This window comes from Nerophis lumbriciformis, linkage group LG04, assembly GCF_033978685.3.
Source record: "Nerophis lumbriciformis linkage group LG04, RoL_Nlum_v2.1, whole genome shotgun sequence".
NCBI lineage: Eukaryota > Metazoa > Chordata > Actinopteri > Syngnathiformes > Syngnathidae > Nerophis > Nerophis lumbriciformis.
Window position 1 is genome coordinate 11,184,746 of NC_084551.2, and position 24,179 is coordinate 11,208,924.

Consider the following 24,179-nt stretch of genomic DNA (forward strand, 5'->3'; position numbering starts at 1 on the left):
GCCCGACAGTTAATGAGCTTGTGCAAGGCTAAAGCAATGCACGTAAATAAAAGGTCTGACCATTTAAGTCTTGCAGCTAGAGGGAATACTTGAATACTTGAAGTTAAAGGGGAACATTATCACAATTTCAGAAGGGTTAAAACCATTAAAAATCAGTTCCCAGTGGCTTATTTTATTTTTCGAAGTTTTTTTCAAAATTTTACCCATCACACAATATCCCTAAAAAAAAGCTTCAAAGTGCCTGATTTTAACCATCGTTATATACACACCCGTCCATTTTCCTGTGACGTCACACAGTGATGCCAACACAAACAAACATGGCGGAAAGAACAGTAAGCTATAGCGACATTAACTCGGATTCAGACTCAGATTTCAGCGGCTTAAGCGATTCAACAGATTACGCATGTATTGAAACGGATGGTTGTAGTGTGGAGGCAGGTAGTGAAAACGAAATTGAAGAAGAAACTGAAACTATTGAGCCATATCGGTTTGAACCGTATGCAAACGAAACCGACGAAAACAACACGACAACCAGCGACACGGGAGAAAGCGAGGACGAATTTGGCGATCGCCTTCTAACCAACGATTGGTATGTGTTTGTTTGGCATTAAAGGAAACTAACAACTATGAACTAGGTTTACAGCATATGAAATACATTTGGCAACAACATGCACTTTGAGAGTGCAGACAGCCCAATTTTCATCAATTAATATATTCTGTAGACATACCCTCATCCGCGCTCTTTTCCTGAAAGTTGATCTGTCCGGTTTTGGAGTTGATGTCAGCAGGCCAGGGAAGCTAGGGTCGATATTCTTCTCTTGATCATCTTCGGTGGCATAAGGGACGGTGTGAACCAAGACATCCAGGGGGTTTAGCTCGCTCGTCTGCGGGAACAAACTGCCGCCATTGCTTGCCGTGCTACCGAGGTCCTTTGTCCCTGAATTGCTCACACACTCCGGCAGATTCAATGGGGGTCTGGCGGCGGATTTCTTTGACTTTATCGTTGGAAATGCATCTGCTTTGAGCGTCGCAGGATATCCACACATTCTTGCCATCTCTGTCGTAGCATAGCTTTCGTCGGTAAAGTGTGCGGAACAAACGTCCAATTTCTTGCCACTTTCGCATCTTTGGGCCACTGGTGCAACTTGAATCCGTCCCTGTTCGTGTTGTTACACCCTCCGACAACACACCGACGAGGCATGATGTCTCCAAGGTACGGAAAACAGTCGAAAAAAAACGGAAAATAACAGAGCTGATTTGACTCGGTGTTTCGCTCCGAGAGCGAATATTAGAAAGGCGTTTAATTCGCCAAAATTCACCCATTTAGAGTTCGGAAATCGGTTAAAAAAATATATGGTCTTTTTTCTGCAACATCAAGGTATATATTGACGCTTACATAGGTCTGGTGATAATGTTCCCATTTAATGGGGAGATGTGGGGAACAGAAATGGACAAATAAATAAATCACATAATAGTATATCTTGGAAGAGATTATAGGAATATGTGACAATATGTTATTTTCTCACACACACAGCTCAATAGGTCTACACACGCATTGCCCACATGCTTCCCTCGCCTCACCACTGCCAGGGAACCCCAAAGCCTCTACAAAATAAATTCATTAACCCAGACAATAAAACACAGCTGTGAGGGGTGATAAGGGCTGTTCAAAATCAGTCCGCGGGATGGTGGGGAATTGATTCAAGTCAAACAGCATGTTCTTAAACTCATTGGGAAAGGGAAGGAAAAGAAAAGGCAGAAAGAAGTTAATTTGAACTGCTGACTTGAGAGCAGAAATGCACTATTCCTAACAGAACATTTATAAGATTATTGAGAACGGGAAAAACTGGTCAAAAGCTTTAAAAAAAAAAGAAAAAAAAGAACAGTCCCAATTACAATGTCTTACATCCATGAAACGGGCACATGGAAGGGCCTTTGATCTTTATGGCGTGTTTGGTAATGGAATATGCATCTGTTTTGTTCTATTCAGAAAACATCAAAAACTTTCTCCGAGTAAATTCCAACTGCAAACAATGTCAGAGCACACACTACCGATACTATTGTTTGCATTAGCATGGGGTGGACAGATTTTTGGCACGGCAGAGTGGGAGTGATAAGACCCAGCCCTTGATTTGTTGTGATAAAACATACCACTAGAGGGCCCTGCAGTTTGCACAAAGGGCTCCTGTTGACTGATCACACCATGATGGAGCAATACTTATTAGTTAGGGGCCTGAGCCAAGCACCCCGACTGAGGTGGTCAACAGAAGACGAACACTCTGGGGAAGGATGAAGGTACAGACAGCTTAAACAAAGCAGCCACATAAAAAGCCGGACCGTATTTATTGCAATGAACTGCTGTGCGGCTGTGCAGAGTTTAACAGACAAACTAAAAAAACAACTGGTAAACACTGAAGTGAAATTAAAATACAATTACATTTGCTTACTTTAGAATGCATTTGCACTGGCTTTGAGTAGTCCTAAAAAGCTAAATTAAATCATATAAGCTTAGTTTCAATGGTAAACAATTTAGTTAATATTAGCATTCCCCCAAGAGTCCTTCCCATCTTGCCCTGAACCTGGAGGAACCTTCTAGCAGCCATTGGTCAGAATCAAGCCAAGAGTGATTACCAGTCAAATGTGAGGTTTGTGAGGCTAAACCAAGAGCAGATGACAAGCTAGCACGTCCAAAAAAAGGATGGACAACTGACTGGTCTTTGTAAAAGCATATACATTTAACACATTATTGTAATGGATACTACAGAACTGTCAAGGTATTCCGACAATTTCATTACAAGTATCCCTTTGAAGATTAAGGTTTTTTTTTCTCTCAGGAAAAGATGAAGTCACTTAAGATACCTTTGAGTGGCTTCACGCTACTTAAATCAGAGAGAAGTTCAGGTGGAGAGGGAGAATTACTCACTGTCCACTCGCTTCTTTCTTATTTTATTGCCTCATCCGCTCTCTTCCCTTGTCCATTTCTCTTCGCTGTGACTCCCATCCACACCACAGCTGGTAAATATTTTTATATTGTGTTCCATTAGCAGGTTTTATTGAGCGGTCAGACGGGGCAAATGGCGCCTGGAAGCTCCCTGTCCTGTAAACAATAGGAAAGGCCCTGAAAGCTGCAGCTGAGCGCAGTGCAGTAAACTTGCCGCATTAGAGAACCACCGTGTGCTGAGTAAATATTTGAATGTGTTGGATCCACCCCTGTGGAGGCGCTTGTTAAGGAGCGTTATACAGTATAAAGAAAACATCCAAGACAGAGTTTTGAAGAGAAAAAAAAACCCTCAGAAAGAAGATACTATGCATGCAGCAGTATCTTTAAGGAACATAAAGTATCTCACAAGAGTACACCCTACACTTGTCAGCAACTATTTTACTACACCAAAGAAACAAAGTTTTACAATTGAAACATGTATGTAACTTAAAAGTAGTCTGTGTACAGCTTGGAAGACAGAACAGATTCATCTGAAATGGTACCAACACGGCCAATATAGTCTTAAAGGGGAACTGTATTTTTTGGAGAATTTTGCCTATCATTCACAATCATTATAAGAGACATGACAATGGATGTTATTTTTTTAACGCATTCTATATTTTAAATCAATGCGGTCAAAAGTCCGCTTACAATGGAGCCTATGGGAGCCATTCAATTCTGCCCACATAAAGCCCTTAAAAAAACAAAGTGTCCCAATATGTCGGATTACATCCTCAGCCATCTATTTTCCAGGTGAGAGGCATGATTTATGATCAAGAATAGACTTCAAAGGAGGAGCAGGGAAGCAAGGAAACAGCAGACCACTCGATAATGTAAACATAGTCACCGCTATATATATACACACTATATATATATACACACACTATATATATATATATATATATATATATATATATATATATATATATATATATATATATATATAATTATTATTATATAAATTATTTTGCGTGAAAAAGCACATTAAAATGTAAATTATTGAATTACAAGGTGCTTCATATAATATTTTACCTCAAATGTATTCCTGACCACGTCATGCTCTGTCACTGATTAAAACATGAAGGCAAAATCTCACCCTACGCTTTCGGTGGCTCTGTGGCAGTCAGTACTTGCAATACAAACCATAAGGTCTTGGGTTCGAACCCTGGTAGTAGTTGAAAATGTGGTATGTTTTTTTAAATTATGTTTTAATGATGTTAAAATCGTTTAATATGCTAAACTTTAGAATATTGAAGTGGACTGAAAAATGGAAGAGTGAAAAGTGGACTGTTACAAAATCCTGCCGAGTATCAAAGATGTTAGGTGAGTGATAGAGAGTTATCTCTCAATTAAAGCTTTTGTTATTCTGGAAATGAATTTTGTTGCTTAAAGTAATATAATTTATACAGTGCTAGGATACCCATGATTTCAGCCTTTTAAAGTTCCTCTTGGACCACCCATTTTTGACCTCGGTATTTGTCAAATCCTAGTTTAGAACCTGACTAAAGTACATTTAACCACTACTTTCATATCCTTTATTGTCAATGTTGTTGTTGTAAACCTAGTGATAGTAAGATCCGGAAGTAATTAGAGAGTAACAGATCTTTATGATGTTTCCTTTACAGTTTACAAGTTGTTACAAAATCACAATGGATTTGAAGTAAATACATCAAACAAATCAACATGTGATTGGAATGTGGAGCTTCAGCTCCAATTAAATGGTAAATGGGTCATACTAACTTGTATAGCGCTTTTCTACCTTCAAGGTACTCAAAGCGCCACACCGTCCCCGATTACAATTAATAACTGTAATAAAAATATGGCATTTACCCTTTGTGAATTATACATACATTATGTAGATATCATTTTCAGTGATTCCACTATTATAGTTTTAAATACATGAATATTGTTAAATACTCATAATTTAATGATTTATTGCAAAAATATTTTCATCCAAGTGTTAAAATTGTGGGTATTTTCAGTGTGTGTGTGGACACAGTAAATGCTATCCTGTACCTATAGCTTTAATTCCTAAATGGTAATAATAATAATACATTTTATTTATAAGGCACATTTCTTGGCACTCAAGGACAACCATACAATAAAGAAAAAAAATCATTAAATAAATATTTAAAAAAACAGGAACCCATAAAATAATTAGATATGAAACAACAAAGGTAGCTGAAATGTGCAGTAAAATTGGGGCGGTATAGCTCGGTTGGTAGAGCGGCCGTGCCAGCAACTTGAGGGTTGCAGGTTCGATCCCCGCTTCCGCCATCCTAGTCACTGCCGTTGTGTCCTTGGGCAAGACACTTTACCCACCTGCTCCCAGTGCCACCCACACTGGTTTAAATGTAACTTAGATGTTGGGTTTCACTATGTAAAGCGCTTTGAGTCACTTGAGAAAAAGCGCTATATAAATGTAATTCACTTCACTTCACTTCACAAATAAGCAGTCAGGAATAAGTCTGTTTTAAGTCTTGATTTGAAGAGGCAAAATTAGTCCATATTGAAAAGGTCTGGGGTTAGTGCGTTCCAAAGATGAGGGGCTGAGCAGCGGAAGGCTTGGGCCCTCATAAGTAAATGCCATTATTTTGTCACACCTGTTCAATCGCATGCTTTATCGCATTTCTTATTAAAAAATTTTTTTTTCTAATGTAAATTTTAAAGTCAAATACAATGAAAACTGTCACCGTCCAAACATTTATGGTTCTTACATTAAGGGGTTTTACAAAACAACAAGATTGACAGCAGACGGTGTTTAGTATTAAAATGCTGATTATAATCCGAAGTACCAGTAAAATATGTAGATGTACTTACTTATTGCTATAAATTAAGCGTTCTAAAACTTTTGACTGGTAGTGTATACAGTAGCTAGGTTTTATTTATATAGTGTTGCCCCTTGAGAAGATACAGCATCAACATGGTAGTTAAGACGGGATACTGCAACAATAGAGAAAACATTGTCATTATCTGCTGTGTACCTCAGTGCCTTGCACAGTAGCTCCCATGGCCACCAAATTGTCCTTCAGAAGCTGATGAAGGAGGTGCACCTGAGCAATGCTGAGGTAGAAATCCAAACTGCTGGTCACGTTAACTTCCAGAGAGTGGCCACATACCACTAAGTCCTGCACAAGAACAATAGCACAAATACACAATCAAAAAGTGAGGTGGAGCTTCTTCATCTAATAGAAAACCACGACTATTTGTGAACTTTGTGCATCGTCTTCCACATATTTTATAAACAGAGTCTAATAAACAGTCTACATGTGTTTTGTGGACTTGGAGAAGGCATTCGACCGTGTCCCTCGGGAAGTCCTGTGGGGAGTGCTCAGAGAGTATGGGGTATCGGACTGTCTGATTTTGGCGGTCCGCTCCCTGTATGATCAGTGTCAGAGCTTGGTCCGCATTGCCGGCAGTAAGTCGGACACGTTTCCAGTGAGGGTTGGACTCCGCCAAGGCTGCCCTTTGTCACCGATTCTGTTCATAACTTTTATGGACAGAATTTATAGGCGCAGTCAAGGCGTTGAGGGGATCTGGTTTGGTGGCTGCAGGATTAGGTCTCTGCTTTTTGCAGATGATGTGGTCCTGATGGCTTCATCTGGCCAGGATCTTCAGCTCTCGCTGGATCGGTTCACAGCCGAGTGTGAAGCGACTGGGATGAGAATCAGCACCTCCAAGTCCGAGTCCATGGTTCTCGCCCGGAAAAGGGTGGAATGCCATCTTCGGGTTGGGGAGGAGAACCTGCCCCAAGTGGAGGAGTTCAAGTACCTCGGAGTCTTGTTCACGAGTGAGGGAAGAGTGGATCGTGAGATCGACAGGCGGATCGGTGCGGCATCTTCAGTAATGCGGACGCTATATCGATCCGTTGTGGTGAAGAAGGAGCTGAGCCGGAAGGCAAAGCTCTCAATTTACCGGTCGATCTACGTTCCCATCCTCACCTATGGTCATGAGCTTTGGGTTATGACCGAAAGGACAAGATCACGGGTACAAGCGGCCGAAATGAGTTTCCTCCGCCGGGTGGCGGGGCTCTCCCTTAGAGATAGGGTGAGAAGCTCTGTCATCCGGGGGGAGCTCAAAGTAAAGCCGCTGCTCCTCCACATCGAGAGGAGCCAGATGAGGTGGTTCGGGCAACTGGTCAGGATGCCACCCGATCGCCTCCCTCGGGAGGTGTTTAGGGCACCTCCGACCGGTAGGAGGCCACGGGGAAGACCCAGGACACGCTGGGAAGACTATGTCTCCCGGCTGGCCTGGGAACGCCTCGGGATCCCCCGGGAGGAGCTAGACGAAGTGGCTGGGGAGAGGGAAGTCTGGGCTTCCCTGCTTAGGCTGCTGCCCCCGCGACCCGACCTCGGATAAGCGGAGGAAGATGGATGGATGGATGGATGAGTCTAATAAATATTTTTAATCTTTCCTCTCGGTTTTCAGAATTTGAAGAATTGTCAATGTATTTGTTGTGCTTTTAATATAGTAATGTTAGATCCTGATACCCACTATATTACCATAATCAATATTAGAACCTATATACGGAGGGTGACATTTTTAGGTGTATGGCCAACAAGTCTCAGGAAAATTACCAACTGAATGAAGAATGACTCACAAATTGTAATTCAACTAGATGAAATTGAATTGAGGTTAAAAATAAGAAGTGGCATTACAATTCAGAATTTTGAATTGAAGGAAGTAGAAATGAAATTCTAAAAAATGCCATCATAATCATTTTTGGTGTATTCCAGAATCATGTGATTCTCAAACTGTGGTACGCGGGCTGCATTTAGTGGTACGCCAAAGACGTCTGTAAATATCAACTGTAAATAGAGTATCATTGTTGATGATGTTTGTACATTGTGTGTAATGCTACAGTGGCCAAAAATATTAAATACACTTGTTAAATAAAACCTCTGCCTTGTTTTAATGAATACTAAGGCCTACTACTGAGGTGTTACTTGGTGAAAAAAGTTAGAGAACCACTGCTTTACAGTATATTTCATGAATGATTGTTTTGCATATTTTATAGAATAAATAAACCTATGAACTACATTGTATCTTCGTTACAGAAAATATTTTACGGTAATTGACAATTACAAATAAAAACATTCCATAGAACAGATGATTTTAATTTGATTAAAATGCTTTACTCTATCAAATTATTCACAATTGTTGGCAAGCCTTCTCTGGGCTTTATATTGAAAGCCTTTCTGTTGACATGTCTGAAGGTTACCTACAGTTCCAACATTGATAAAAGCTTTTAAGTAGATGCAACAATGTATCACTTAAGAAATGTAATAAATCAGGATGTTGTGTCACTTGTTCATTTTCAAACGAAAAAATATTCCAAATTATTCCAAGTGTTAAATTTTAGTGTTTGGAAAGTATTTTTAGTATTTAAAGTGGCTGTTTGCAACCTTCACGTGGCTGCCGAGAGGACGATAACTTTCTAAAGAGTCATAAGCATTAAGTTGAGTGACAGCCTTGAATGTCCGACTAACTCATCTGGCCAACAAGCAATTTTCTATTCGAATAAAATGATCAATTGTGACAAATATAGACATTATGTTTTGTTGAATTACTAATGGTAACATGAGCTAGCCGGTGGTGTCCTTGATGCAGCTTTTGGTTTAAAAAACAAGTTGCAAACAGCCCCTTTAAGCCAAAACATTTTAAACGTGACAAATTCTTCATGCTAATTGGCAATAATAGATTTCTCTGAATTGCAATTGAATTCTACTTTTTGAATTTTCAATTCAAATTGTGATTCACCATCCTGTGAGATGGAACCATCCATCCATCCATTTTCTACCCCTTGTCCCTTTCAGGGTCGCGGGGGGTGCTGGAGCCTATCTCAGCTGCATTCGGGCGGAAGGCGGGGTACACCCTGGACAAGTCGCCACCTCATCGCAGGGCCAACACAGATAGACAGACAACATTCACACTCACATTCACACACTAGGGTCAATTTAGTGTTGCCAATCAACCTATCCCCAGGTGCATGTCTTTGGAGGTGGGAGGAAGCCGGAGTACCCGGAGGAAGCCCACACAATATAAGTCAAATTCCAATCTGTCAAATGAATTTAATTTCCAAATTTGAAATTTTTCACAAGCCTGATGGTCATGCCAGTGGAAATTATATAATGCATTGTGCAGTGGCACACTAGCGTAGAGGGAGCAGGAAGTTGTAGTGACCTGTGCCAGAAAACATTAGCTGTATAAGCAGAAGGTTGAACTTTGTTGGTTAAAAAACATCTCTTACATGGAGTACTAGTTGTGCCATTCCTAATGAGCGACTTACTATATGTCAAGAAGGCAAAAAAAACGGTCATGGTCAAACGATACAACTTCTACAACATAGATAATCCAACTTCAACTGTTTTAATGAAAATGGTGCTCTGATTCTTTCACGGCTGTGCTCAGTGCACTGACCTCTGCTTGTCCAATATCAGGGGACAGATTCTTGCTGAAGATGATGGCAGGGGCAGCAGTTACACGGACCGAGAAGTCAGTCACAATGGGTGTCAGGATGGCGCGGCGCTCCTGGTGCCTCCTTATGCTACAAAAATACATATGACAACGTTAAATAACATGGTTAGCTCACACATGATACAACTGTGTCATTGAGCAACACGGGACACTGAAATCCTTTGTGACAATTTCAGAAAGGCATTCATTTAACAGTACAATGGAACTTAAATTTACAAACCCCTCATTATACAAACTTTTGGATTTACCAATCACAGACCGAACCGAAATATGCTTAGTTTTATGAACCTTTTGTCAGTGTACGAATGTTTCATCCACCCATTGTGTGCCTGCAGCACATAGTGGGCGGGTTTATCAATCTCTGTCAGCAGAACACAGTGCTGTCGGTTAGCTACTATGCTATTTTGTGTGCCTTTTAAGTGAGGTTTTTTTTGCCACTCTATAGCTTTTAAAAAAAAAAATTGTAGCTCAATATAAGTCCAAAGAAACCAATGGAGAAGCAATGTGTGGTTTGAAACATTCAGGGAGTATCCACAACGTTGTGCACCATACTTGCCAACCTTGAGACCTCCGATTTCGGGAGGTGGGGGGTGGGGGGCGTGGTCGGGGGGCGTGGTTAAGATATATATATATATATAAGAAATACTTGACTTTCAGTGAATTCTAGCTATATATATATATTTTTTTTAATTATATATATATATATATATATATATATATATATATATATATATATATATATATATATATATATATATATATATATATATATATATATATATATATATAAATAAACAAAAGAAATACTTGAATTTCAGTGTTCATTTATTTACACATATACACACACAACACTCCTCTACTCATTGTTGAGTTAAGGGTTGAATTGTCCATCCTTGTTCTATTCTGTCACTATTTCAGAACACACACGTTATACAAATATACATTATAAAATCAATAAGAAAACGGGAGCTCCAATTTGGGAGTCTGAATTAGGATCAGAAGTTCCTATATAAACATTGCGTACTCACGTCGCCATTTTGCATTGATTACTGCAGCTGTGCACTGGATTCATTCACAAATACAAACTACAACTCACAAACACTTTAGAGTTAGGCTCCACCGTCAGAATGTGTACTTAAACTTATAAAGATCACATGGATATTATTCAGTGAGTTGATTCACCAAAACTAACCTGTTATACAGGAGGAAAAAGCACACAGAACGTTTCAATTGTTCACAGACTGGTCGCTCTCATCAGAATGACAAGACACTTCCGGTCTGCAGGTGATAGCATTCAATTGGGAAGAAGCGCCCTACTACCCCCTACTGACCAATGTGAATACTGATAAATGTGTAATGACAGCTCCAAAAACTAATTCAAACCACAAAATAAAATAAATAAATCAACACAAAAATGTGACACATGGGTGGGTCACATATGCATGTACAGTAGATGGCAGTATCATCCTGTTTAAAAGTGTCACAACATTGCTGTTTACGGCAGACGAACTGCTTTACGGTAGAAGAAACTTGACTGCTGTTGTTGTGTGTTGTTACCGCGCTTGGAGGACGTTAATGAAACTGCCTAACAATAAACACACATAAGAAACCAAGAACTCGCCCTCGATCATTCTACAGTTATAACGTGATTGGGCAGGCATGCTGTTTATATTGTGGGAAAGCAGACGTGAGAACAGGCTGTCAACACGTCACTCAGGTCCGCATGGAGCTGGAGGGGGCGTGGCCTCCAGCTCCGCCTGAATTTCGGAAGATTTTCGGGAGAAAATTTGTCCCGGGAGGTTTTCGGGAGAGGCGCTGAATTTCGGGAGTCTCCCGGAAAATCCGGGAGGGTTGGCAAGTATGTTGTGCACACTGCCTACCCCCCATCCCACACACACCCCAAAGATGATTTAACAAACAGGGATTTTATTCTTTAGATTCTAATCATTGTAGTGACCTGGCTGTTAAAGTTTAGGAGTTGTGTGGTTTCAAACTGAGTGCACCACAGGACTAGTGACAATGCGTGTGCATGTCGGCAGGGCAGATGGGAAAGAGGAAAGTTCAGCTTGTTGTTGTTTTGACTATGTTATTAAATAGAAAGATTCATCACCCCCTTGCCATGTTTGCTTGTTTTATAGTATCATATAGCGCTTTATATTGTGTCCATAGTTACATACTTTTAGTAAAATATGGACTTTTGTTTTTACTTTCACCATTGCTTTTATGGGGTACATTTGCCTGAATATACAAACCTTTCGATTTACGAACACTGTTCAAGAAACACGTTCATAAATCGAGGGTCCACTGTATGTTTATTGTAGATTGCAGCGCTCATAGGACTGCGATGCATCGTACTGAGAGAGGTTTCCAATATTTTGGTGATCTAATTTAGTAACATGGGAGTGATGGAGTATTAGAAAGAGCTCTCAGTATAACACAGTGCTGCTCTACACCATTTCCAAACTAAAACAACAATATCTCAAACAATGTGAAATTAATGTCAGTCAAAAGCGATAATTATGATTAGCCTAGTCAAAGCAGAACTGATTTTATCTCATTAGATTGTGTTGATGTATTTGGAAATACTTGAAATAGACCCATTGGGTATTATTATTAATTATGCCTCAAGTTGCCAACAGGACACCTTTCATACACTTGAAATAGCACATCATATCATCAACTGAACTCACCAGTGATTGTGTTTTTCTTGTAGCTGGACTTGTCCATAATGTCCACAAATAAAATATTTAAATTCCTGGCCCAGTATATTTTAACTGGAAGCGGACATATGCTTAGAGACACAGTGAGACATTATTTGACAAGTCCCAAATGGGAACACCTCCTAATTGTATACACAAGATCAAGTCGAGACCTTCTAACATCAGCTTTCTTCATTTCACTGGAGTGAATTCCCACAATCAACTCATATTTGTGGGAACATTTGTTAGCAGTAAAACAAATATACAAGCCAGCTTTATAAGGTGGTGTTAATTGCCACATCTGCTGCCATTAAAACACAATCACGCTGTGTAATATTTACAGTTGGCTGAGATTATAAAAGTCCCGGTTTCTAAATGGGCTGGAGTACAGTACTCAGCCAGACCCACTATCATATTCACTTCTGCGACACAAATAAGCATTACCGCTGCCCCCCAGCTTATATTTACTGACACATTTCTTTGAATAGTGTTTGAAAGAGGTTTAATTCAGAGGTGAAATGATCTATGAGGGCAATTGGTGCTGGCTAATCTCCCCTCAGACAGGGATTGAAACAGTTAGTGTCTCGTTGCAAGGGACAGGTGCTGTCATTCACCAGAAAGGCAAAAAGGCACAAGGCTCAGTTTACCAGTAATATATGGGAGTCCTCTGATACTGAGCTGTGTGTGCGTCTCTGCACACCTTAGAGTGGATGCAGAGTAAACAACTGGTACCTCCATTTTCATCACTAATCTGTTCCAAAGGGTCAGACAAAAACTGAATCAAATAAAAACTAAAGCAATTTTAAAATGAGGTAGTAATGCAAATCCATACAATCCTATTTACAGAAGGAATGGGGGTACCTTCAACATTTGAATCAATATGGTACCAAGTTCCGGTACCTGGGAATCAATACCAGTACTCAACAGTACCAATTTCTGGTACTTCCGAGTGTTTACATGTTAATTGTTTTGTTAATTTAATGTGCTGTCCAGTTCTTATATCTTAATTTCTTACACTTCTGAGTCTCATTTGAAAGTATTGTATAGTCATACTTGCCAACCCTCCCGGATTGTCCGGGAGACTCCCGAAATTCAGCGCCTCTCCCGAAAACCTCCTAGGGACAAAATTTCTCCTGAAAATTTCCCAAAATTCAGGCGGAGCTGGAGGCCACGCCCCCTCCAGCTCCATGCGGACCTGAGTCCGCTTTCCCACATTATAAACAGCGTGCCTGCCCAATCACGTTATGAATGTAGAATGATCGAAGGCGAGTTCTTGGTTTCTTATGTGGGTTTATTGTTAGGCAGTTTCATTAACGTCCTCCCAGCGCGGCAACAACACACAACAACAGCAGTCACGTTTTCGTCTACCGTAAAGCAGTTTGTCTGCTGTAAACAGCAATGTTGTGACACTCTTAAACAGGATAATACTGCCATCTAGTGCATTTGATGAAAGCACTTTTGTGCGTGCCACACAGCAATGCATCATCAGAGAGGGTGTTCAGCATGGTTAGAAAAATAGTGACAGAGAATAGAACAAGGATGGACAATTCAACTCTTAACTCAACAATGAGTAGATGAGTGTTATGTGTGTGTATATGTGTCAATAAATGAACACTGAAATTCAAGTATTTCTTATATATACATATATATATACACATATATATATATATATATATATATATATATATATATATATATATATATATATACACATACAGTATATATATATATATATATATATATATATAATAAAATAAATATATATAGCTAGAATTCACTGAAAGTCAAGTATTTCTTTTATATATATATATATATATATATATATATATGAAATACTTGACTTGGTGAATTCTAGCTGTAAATATACTCCTCCCCTCTTAACCACGCCCCCGCCCCCACCCCCACCCCACCTCCCGAAATCGGAGGTCTCAAGGTTGGCAAGTATGTGTATAGTACACTTTGCATGCATTTGCAATTGCACAATGTTTTTCTAACACTTTGAACCCCTAAAAAAACGGCCACTAATTCATGTTTTTTTCGGTGCTAACGGCTATAATGTTTTGTATACAACAAACAGTTTTCATAATACACCAAACGAGACAATGAAAAGATGTAATTATTATTTGTGCATTGGCACCATCTTTTGGACAAGTTCACTCACTGCAGGTGCTGTGGGTTGGAAATGTACTTACTGTTTTGTGCCTTGAACTGGAAGTATAAACGTCCATATCGTGTGCGCTCAAAAGGATTCTACATATCACTCCAAGCAACGTTTGTAAGCTTTACAAAACAATTGTAATCACAACACTGTAATACAGCTAGCGTTGTTAGCATTAGCTAATTTGCTAACACGTTTACAAGTGTCTGTGTTAGTATTACAATGGCATTCTTGTTGTATTGTTTCAGTTTCGTAAATTCACTAAAACGTCTCAGTGGAGTTATTGAGTCGGTTTAACTGATTGGAGAATGAGCTTCTGCATCTAATGATTCCATGACGATGACTTCTGTTTTGTTTGATCAGTGATTTTACTGCCATGCCATGCGGCAGGGACTGTTTGGAAACAATTAAGGTATGTAAATAAATATTTACAAAATATTTCGTATATATCTGTGGCTTATATGTGGCTAAATATGTACGAATATTAATTTCTTCTCAAATTTGGGGGTTGCGGCTTAAATACCGGTGCACTCATAGCCTGGAAAATACGGTAAGTTAAATGTGCCAGTCTCGTCTTTTGTTGCACCCTTCCAAGTGTTTATACTGTGAGTATTGTATTTATTACACACCAGATGTTTGATTGTAACATGCATATTAGTTGTAGTTTACATTATCAAGTTGTTGGTGTTGAACTTACCATGTAAAATCTCGAATGCTAATCAGTAGAATGATTATGGCATATCCTTCTTAAATTAGCACCGAGCTAGCACATTTTAAAAAGTGGAGCTTTACTGTACGTGTGTTTTCTACCAGGCATGCTTGAGTTGTTGGCATGGAACATTGCAACATTATCTGGCGGCAGTCGGACTGAGTTCCCTCTGTGTGATTTTTGAATGCTTGTTTGGCCAAGAGTTTTAGCCGGCAAAGTCTGCAACCGGACGCACAAAGGTATCGAAATATCAGAATCAGAATCAGAATCAGAATAGTTTTTATTGCCATTGTTTGAGAACGGGTTCACAAACTAGGAATTAAAAAATAAATACATAAAATAAAATACAAATACAAATAAAATCCTAGTTTGTGAACCCGTTCTCAAACAATGGCAATAAAAACTATTCTGATTCTGATTCTGATTCTGATATTTCGATACCTTTGTGTGTCCGGTTGCAGACTTTGCCGGCTAAAACACTTGGCCAAACAAGCATTCAAAAATCACACGGAGGGAACTCAAGCAATTTTAAAATGCGGTAGTAATGTATATATGGCACCGTTTGATTTTACATGAATCGTTACATGACAGTACCAATGAAATTTGGTCACTGCCTATACAGTACAAGTTCTGAATTCGATAAACATCCCTAATCCAGACACTAGTAAAAATATTAACAATACCCATTTTATAAGAAATAATTATAGTTTTACATGCTGAAAACAATGTGGAACATAAATAAATGATGAATATAAAATGACCGTTTTTAACTTTTACCTAGTTGGCAAAGACAGTGATTAGCAGGGAGGGAAGAGGGCACCCCATTCGTAATTCGCTACGAGTTATTATTTAAATTCAATCGTGTTATTCGACTAGTTCACCAAAATAGCTTTCGCTTGTGAATTTCTTTGGGCTCATGATGGGTTATTTTACACTGATATTAAATAAAAAAACACCATAAAGACTGTGTCTCTAATTTGTGGAATTTTTTGTTAGGGCACTCACGTCCATGGAATGATAAATTAGCAACCAGAATAGTTTGTTACGTACAATGTTAGGCCGTACGATAACCAAGACAATGCACAAAAATCAGTGCATAAATTTGGCAAAAAGCTTAGTAAAAAACGGAATCTTATGAAAAGTGGGGGGTGCGAAAAATTTAGGTTTGACGATACATGGAAAGCGTGGCTTTTATTCCAAACAAACACAATAACGTTTGAACATAAAGCAGCATTATGTGCAAAAAGAGAAAAGTTTGACAAACTGGGAGATGGAGAGAGTTCACAGGGCCATGACAAAGGGTCTTTCCAACTTAAGGAACGCACTGAAATGAAGACAGTTCCAGTAAATGGATCCCCTCACAAAACCTCAGGAAGCTGACTGAGGCCACTGCACATCCACAACTACTCGAGTTATACCCAAAAAACTGTGGCTAGAACATGCCAAGAGGCCAAAACAGGAGAGCGTGTGAGCTTATCATTGTATAAAACAAGGGGTGAGAAATTGGGAAGTGATGTGTGTCAAATCCTGTTTCAATTCAAGCGATGGATTTTGCCACTAATTGCAGGAAACAAGCAAAGCTGCGAACTTGACTTTTCCCCCCCTACTGAAGTTGTAGCTGTGCTGTTTATGCTTTGTATGAAATCAAGAAGTGAGACATTCTACCATAACAATCCCAGATGCAATGCAAATATACACAGTTAAACCACATTATGTAATAATGCTACGTTATGTAACAACCTGACTAAATGTACAAACATTTTAATAAATTCTGCATTTGGTAAATATGTGCCACATGTTGTAATGAATTGTTTTAATGTAATATGTAATAACTTTTTCCGCAATGTGTAATAAATTATTACATATTAAGAAGATATTTTCAAAATGCCGTCGGTGTACATTTTTCTATGGAATTCTAGTGCATTGTGCACTACGAAAGACAAATTCAAACACATAGCTTTGTATAGGTTTTCTATAATCTACTGTTTATGCTATAGGGTCATGGTTGAGCTGGAACCTATCCCAGCTAACTTTGGGTGAGAGGTAAATCACAGGGCACTTATAAACAAGCAACCATTCTTAATTACAACTGTGGACAAATTAAGAGTCACCAAACAACGTAACATGCAGACTTTAAGGGTGTGTGGAAGAAATTGAACGCAGATAGGACCCAGTAGACATTCAAATTCAAATTCCCGAATTACGTGGAAGATGTTGGGATTTTACTTTGGCACAGGGGTTAGTGCAAGTGCCTCACAATACGAAGGCCCTGGGTTCGATCCCGGGCTCGGGGTCGCTCTGTCTGGAGTTGGCATGTTCTCCCTGTGACTGCGTGGGTTCCCTCCCACTTCCAAAGACATGCACCTGGGGATCGGTTGATTGGCAACACTAAATTGGCTCTATAGTGTGTGAATGTTGTCTGTCTGTGTTGGCCCTGTGATGAGGTGGCAACTTGTTCAGAGTGTACACCGCCTTCCGCCCGAATGCAGCTGTGATAATAGGCTCCAGCACCTGCCGCGACCCCGAGAGGGACAAGCAGTAGAAAATGGATGGATGGATGACTAAAAATGTTTACCGGTATGTTAGTTATTAACAGTGCTAATTTTGACAGCAGTTTTAATTTAGTTCTAAAGTTAAAATCCCACTGATAGTCACACACACACTAGGTGTGGTGAAATTATCCTCTGCATTTGACCCATCCCATGTTCACCTCCTGTGAGGTGAGGGGAGCAGTGAGCAGCAGCGGTGGCCACGCTCGGGAATCATTTGGTGATTTAACCCCCAATTCCAACCCTTGATGCTGAGTGCCAAGCAGGGAGGCAATGGGTTCCATTTTTATAGTCTTTGGTATGACTCGGCTGGGGTTTGAACTCACGACCTTATAGTCTCAGGGCGGACACTCTAACCACAAAGCCACTTAGCAGTTCCTTTTGGCAAAAATGTATTTTAGTTATTATATTTTAGTAATCTAAATGGATTTAGTTTGTCTACCTAGTGTGTGGATGTGAGTGTGAATGTTGTCTGTCTATCTGTGTTGGCCCTGCGATGAGGTGGCGACTTGTCCAGGGTGTATCCCGCCTTCCGCCCGATTGTAGCTGAGATAGGCTAAAGCGCCCCCCGCGACCCCAAGGGAATAAGCGGTAGAAATGGATGTATGGATGGATGGATAGTTTTAGTTGACTTAATTCCTCAACATTTTAGCCAAATAAAATGACAGTAGATTTTGTCAACTAATATATAAAGTATTAAGGATAACACATATTTGAAGTTGTCTTGAAACCACTTTAAGGTTATTGCACAGCATCTCAAAATCTAAATTCACAACAAGACCTGTTTATCCATCCATCCATTTTCTACCGCTTGGCCCTCTTGAATTGGAAGGGGGCTGGAGCCAATCCCAGCTGCACTCGGGCAGAAGACAGTTCTTTCTCAAATAGCTGGTGCCAGTCAACCAACAGTCTGCATAATAAAGTTAAAGTAGCACTGATAGTCTCTCACACACACACACACACACACACACACACACACACACACACTAGGTGTGGTGAAATTACCCTGCATTTGAGCCATCCCCTTGTTCCACCCCCTGGGAGGTAAGGGGAGCAGTGAGCAGCAGCAGTGGCCGTGCTCGGGAATCACTTTGGTGATTTAACTCCCAATTCCAACCCTTGATGCTGAGTGCCAAGCAGGGAAGTAATGAGTCCCATTTTTATAGTCTTCTCTGTAAACATGAAAACTCAAGGTTGACCTGCTTGTTCAAGTGTGTGTATCAATATCACGAGTGGGAGAAGTTTCCAGGTTCTTGCGAGGGTGTTATAGATACTGCACAACACAGTAGCCTGCATTATAGTAGTGATAATAGTACAATTAAAAATGTTCCTTTTGTAAAGGCAACACAATTGTTAAACATTGCCTCATCCATTCTCAGTCTATCTCTTGATGATCTGAGGCCCATGTTGATTTTGTACTGCATTCTTCCATACAGATTATATTTAGTTGATGGAGAAAAAAAATCTGAATTCTTAGTCAGTGATTCCGTGATTTTTTTTGGACAGTTCCCTCTCAAAACATGAGTAGAAAAATGGATATGAGGCCAAACAGGCTGTTACACTCAATGCTTGTTTTAGCTCCCGAGCCCATAAAACATGTCAAAAGTTAGTAATTATGTGCTCAGAGAGGCTCCATATAATGGAGCTAACATCAATGACTGCATGTTGCTCCCACATCAAAACTTTTAAAAACAATGATGGGTCGTATATTTCTATGCGGCTACCTTAACACTTAAATGCCCCAAAGGTTGTACAATTTTGAAACTAACCATAATATAAGAGTGAAATGTGCCTAGCCGCAACAAAGAGCGTTAAAAGAATTCGAGCATGAGAAGAAAAGAAGAAAAATGTTTTACCATACATTAGTGGTTCTTGGTTAACTGATATTTAAAATACCACTGTAAATGTGTACATTACAAAAATATCAGGAAATGTAACAAAGTCATTTCTATGTGTATATTAGTAATATTAATTACAAGTATTAGTATTTATACTAATCCTGTTCCATTATGTCTTTTGTCTCTGTTTTTGATCTGCTGCCTTTTGGGCACTTTTTGTTTTCCTGCCTAAATCCTGCCTCGCTCGCGATAGGCCTTCCCTGCACTGTCCAACATGGGGATTTGAACATTACTGTGACAGTTTGACCCCACACTGTCACTGTTTGACCTTTGGACTTCCTCACAAACCGTGCACATTTGTTGGGAAGCTCAACATGGACACAAACATTCAATCTTGTTAGCCAGTGAAAAGCATGTGCTCAACAAACAAATTGTTACCTGTCACTCACCATGGCTCTGAACTATTGACCAAAAGAGTCAGGGTGGGGTTGAGGGCTTTATATAGGTGACCACACCTGCATTCACTAATTAGGCCAAATTTGGGTCGAACCATGATCTTCAAATGCTGGGTGTTACAGAAGGACACTGGACATTTAAAAGTTGTGTTGTCTAAGCCTGAATATACTGTGTACGAAAATGACTGCTCTACACATGCAAAAGTACCATGTGAATACTTTTTAGACATGTGATGGTTATTTATGGTGAAATTTACAAAATAACTGTTTTCTTAATTTCCCCTGTCAAATTGGTCCCAGCTAGTGGGCGGGGCTAAGGGCTATTTAAGTTGGAAAATGCCGTTTTTCTGACAGTCTGCTGTCGGTCACTGCCAGAGGAGGTTCTCTGTCCTGAGTAGGAGTTTCGGTCTCCATGCATCAAACATCTACTAAGGTGAATATTTTGATGATGAGATTATGTTGTGTTGTAACCGGTTAAACGAGTTTTGTTGAATGCTAATTGATTTTGCTAAATCTGTTATGATTAGTTAATTCTTTACTTTGACATATTTGATTATTGACCTTTGACTATGAGTACATGTATTTTGATATAATGAATGATTTATCTTTTGATTATTTTTAATATGCTTATTTTGATTAATTATATAGGCCTAGTTAACGCATGCAACTTCGAAATGTATTTAGAATATAAATGTACTATATATAATATACGATACTAATATTGCCTCTATTTATTACATTACAGATTGTGGGTGCTTTGTTTTTTCTGTCGTTCACCTTTTGACACTTTTTGGGATTTCAATAAATGTTTGTAAACTCTCACCAACTGCGTGCCTTGCCATCCTTGATTTGAAAGTCTGGTTTGCAAAGGTTACATTACCTTCACCCGAGCCTGGGTGTGACATATGGTGGCAGCGGTGGGATGGCAAGCCGCAGAGTTTACAAACATTTATCTGGCAGAGGGCAGGCCAGAACTGGTTTGAGATCCCAAGTGTCGGAGGTGGCAATGACAGAGGAGACTGATGAGATGGCTGGTCGAGGGGCCACGGCGATGAGGCTGGACCGGACGACTATGGCTGAGGAGCATGAAGTTGGATGGAACACCGAGGAGTCCGAAGAAGACGTCAAAGGTTTTGAGAACTCTGGGGCTAGGCGTAAGCAGCATAGGAAGGGGTCTAGGAAGGCTAGGTGGTCTGCTGAGCCACCAAGGACTGAAAGAGTGTTAAGTGAACCTACCCTGGTTAATATGTTCCAAGACTTTTTGATTGGACAGCAACGTAGGGAAGCTGTCCTAGTTCGTGAACTCCAGGAGTTAAAAACTGTCTGTACAAGACCTAGCCTAGATCACTCACTCACTAACCAAAATGCTAACCGTACTCCTGACGATAGTTGTGAGCAGTCGCCCAAACCCAAACCCAGAACTCGCCCACATCCAAATCTTAGTCCTCAAGCGTCGCCGTCCAGAGATTCCTCGCCACCTGACCATCATCTCCGACAAGGCCCAAAGATGCTCCCTTTCCAGCAGGGTGAGGACATCGAAAACTTTCTTGTCCGCTTCGAGCGCATCGCTCGCACCTGGGGCTGGCATCAGTCTGACTGGGCCTGCCGACTTGTTCCACTCTTGACCGGTAAAGCTCTGGATGCCTATTCTGCGATGGAGGAAGATGCTTCCAACGTCTATGCTGACCTTAAAGAAGCCCTCCTTGCTAAGTTTGATATCTCTCCTGAGACTTATAGGCTCCAGTTCCGGTCAACCTACATTCCCCCTGGTGAATCTCCCAAGGAGACTTACAACAGACTCAAAGGTCTCTACAGAAGATGGATCAAGCCAGAGCAGCGTTCCAAAGAAGACATTGCAGAGCTTTTCATTTTGGAGCAAATGATTCGCTTGCTGCCCAACGAAATGAAGACTTGGGTCAAGGAACACGAGCCAGAAGACGGACTTACTGCTGCTAAACTTGCAGGTCAGTACTTGAATGCTCGTAAAGGACTCCGAATGCCAAGGCAGCAGAACAACCGTGTAGCAGCTCAAGGTGCAGCCGACCTGTCACACCAAAGAGGTGTGCAGAAAGCAGGTGGTTACAGCACCTCAGGGGACAACAGACTGCTCCTGAGACAGAGTCCAGTGAAGGATCTCATCTGCTACCACTGCCAACAGCCGGGGCACCGAGCCCCAGTCTGCCCCTTGAAAGGTCCAAAGCTGTCCAGCTTCTGTCATGTTCCCCATCCATCTGTGTCAGCTTCAGTCATGGCACCTGCTCTTGCACCCAATCCTGAACCTGAGGCCAAACCTAACACTGAGCCTATCATGATGCCAGCTTGTGTTAATGGCCGTCCAGTGCAAGCACTGTTGGACACAGGTAGCTCCATGACACTGTTGAACCATTCTTTTGTGTCACTTGGTAATCTTGACTATCAGCATGCCACAGCCATTCAATGTGTCCATGGTGATCAAAAAATATATCCCGTGGCTGATGTGACCATCATTATCGATGACCAGGCTTTCTTGCTCCGTGTGGGGGTTCTTGATCACATGCCCCATGACATGATCTTGGGCAGAGACTTGCCTATTCTGCATGATCTTGTTCATCAGACACACAAGCAGAAAGTGAAATCCAGTTTTATTCCAGCCATTCAAGAGGCTTATCCAGTACGCACCCGTGCCCAGACAGCCAAGCTAGGGCTGGAGCCTCTTCCTGACTTGGACCCTTCTCTATGCCAGGGTGGTCAGAAGGGCCCCCCCAAAAGTAAGAGCCAGCGCCGCCTGGAGAAAATCCAAGGTACTCCACTGTTGGGTGATGTGTCAAGCTTGAAACCTGATGAAGAGTGGCAGGTACCTGAAGACATCCGAGAGCTACAGAGAGCTGACGTCTCACTGGCTCCCCTGCTGGCTAAGATGAAAGATGCAAACATCCCCTTGCAGCCAAACCAGGGTGAAAAGTATGTCCTGGAGGATGGAGTCCTGTATGTAGCAGATCAGCCAGAGAATCGCTTGGTGGTCCCTACCTGCTGTAGGCCCCTTGTACTGCATCTTGCTCATTCCATACCTTGGGCTGGTCATCTTGGGCAAGACAAGACTCTTGCTCGAGTCAAAGCTCGCTTCTTTTGGCCTTTAATGGTCAAAGATGTTATTGAGTACTGTCAAACCTGTCTGCAGTGCCAGAAGACTTCTCCGAGACGACCTGAGAAAGTCCCACTACTCCCTCTACCTCTCATTGATGTTCCTTTCCGGAGGATCGCAATGGATATTGTTGGACCCCTGGAGAAAAGCAGTGGAGGCCATGAATACATCCTTGTCCTCTGTGACTACGCCACCAGATTTCCTGAGGCCTTCCCACTAAGGAGTATCAAGACTCCGAAAGTCATCTCTGCACTTGTACAGTTCTTCTCACGAGTAGGAATTCCAGATGAAATAATCACGGATCAAGGAACCAACTTCACTTCAAAGCTCATGAAGCAGCTTCATAAACAACTTGGAATTACTGGCATTCTCACCACCCCCTATCATCCACAAACCGACGGGTTGGTGGAACGCTTCAACCAAACCCTGAAATCCATGCTGAGGAAGTTTGTAGATGACACCGGTCGAGACTGGGAGAAGTGGCTTCCCTTCTTGCTCTTTGCCTATCGAGAGGTACCCCAAGCCTCTACCGGGTTTTCGCCTTTTGAGCTTCTTTATGGGTTCCCTGTTCAAGGCCCCTTGGACCTCTTGAAGAAATCCTGGGAATCCAAACCACCTGTACCACAAGGGGTTCTTTCTTATGTGCTGCAGATGCGAGACCGGCTGGAGCAATACAGAGCTAAGGCAAGGGAATATCTTGGAAAGGCCCAGATGAAACAGAAGACCTGGTATGACCAGAAAGCATGTCACAGGGTGCTTCAGCCAGGTCAAAAGGTCATGCTCTTGCTTCCAACCTCAAGTCATAAACTGCTGGCCCAATGGCAAGGTCCTTACTCCGTGGTCAGACAAGCTGGTCCAGTCACTTATGAAATCTCACATCCAGAGAAAGGAAAGGCATCCCAAGTGTACCACATCAACCTTCTGAAGGAATGGAAGGAGAGGAAATCCTCTGTGGAAGGAAAGGATGTCCAAGCCAGTCAAGTACATACTCAAAGCAAGGAGTTGCAAGAGGAAAAGGTGATGCTGGCACGGGAAGTGGAAATGGAGGATGATGTGGAGGAGACAGATTTGTCCATGCTCACTACACCACAGAAACCTGATGTTAGTCACTTGTCTGCACAATCTGCCCATAAACTATTGCAAGTGTGTGAAGAATTCCCAGTATTGTTCAGTGGAAAGCCAGGAAGAACTCC

General features: G+C 41.0%; 1 protein-coding gene across 6 annotated transcripts in view; it reads right to left on the reverse strand.

Moving 5' to 3' along the window:
- The window catches only part of LOC133595948 (intermembrane lipid transfer protein VPS13B-like), a 672,020-nt gene that overhangs the window by 330,297 nt on the left and 317,544 nt on the right, over positions 1-24,179 (reverse strand). For 5 of the 6 annotated variants that reach the window (XM_061948790.2, XM_061948782.2, XM_061948793.2 and 2 more), the window contains exons 33-34: positions 9,401-9,527; positions 5,965-6,108 (exon numbers count right to left, since the gene is read on the reverse strand). In XM_061948790.2, the coding sequence (XP_061804774.2) occupies positions 5,965-6,108; positions 9,401-9,527 (271 nt within the window). Of the gene's footprint in view, positions 1-5,687; positions 5,924-5,964; positions 6,109-9,400; positions 9,528-24,179 lie in introns of those variants that run through there. The other variant, XM_061948797.2, reaches the window with a different exon arrangement.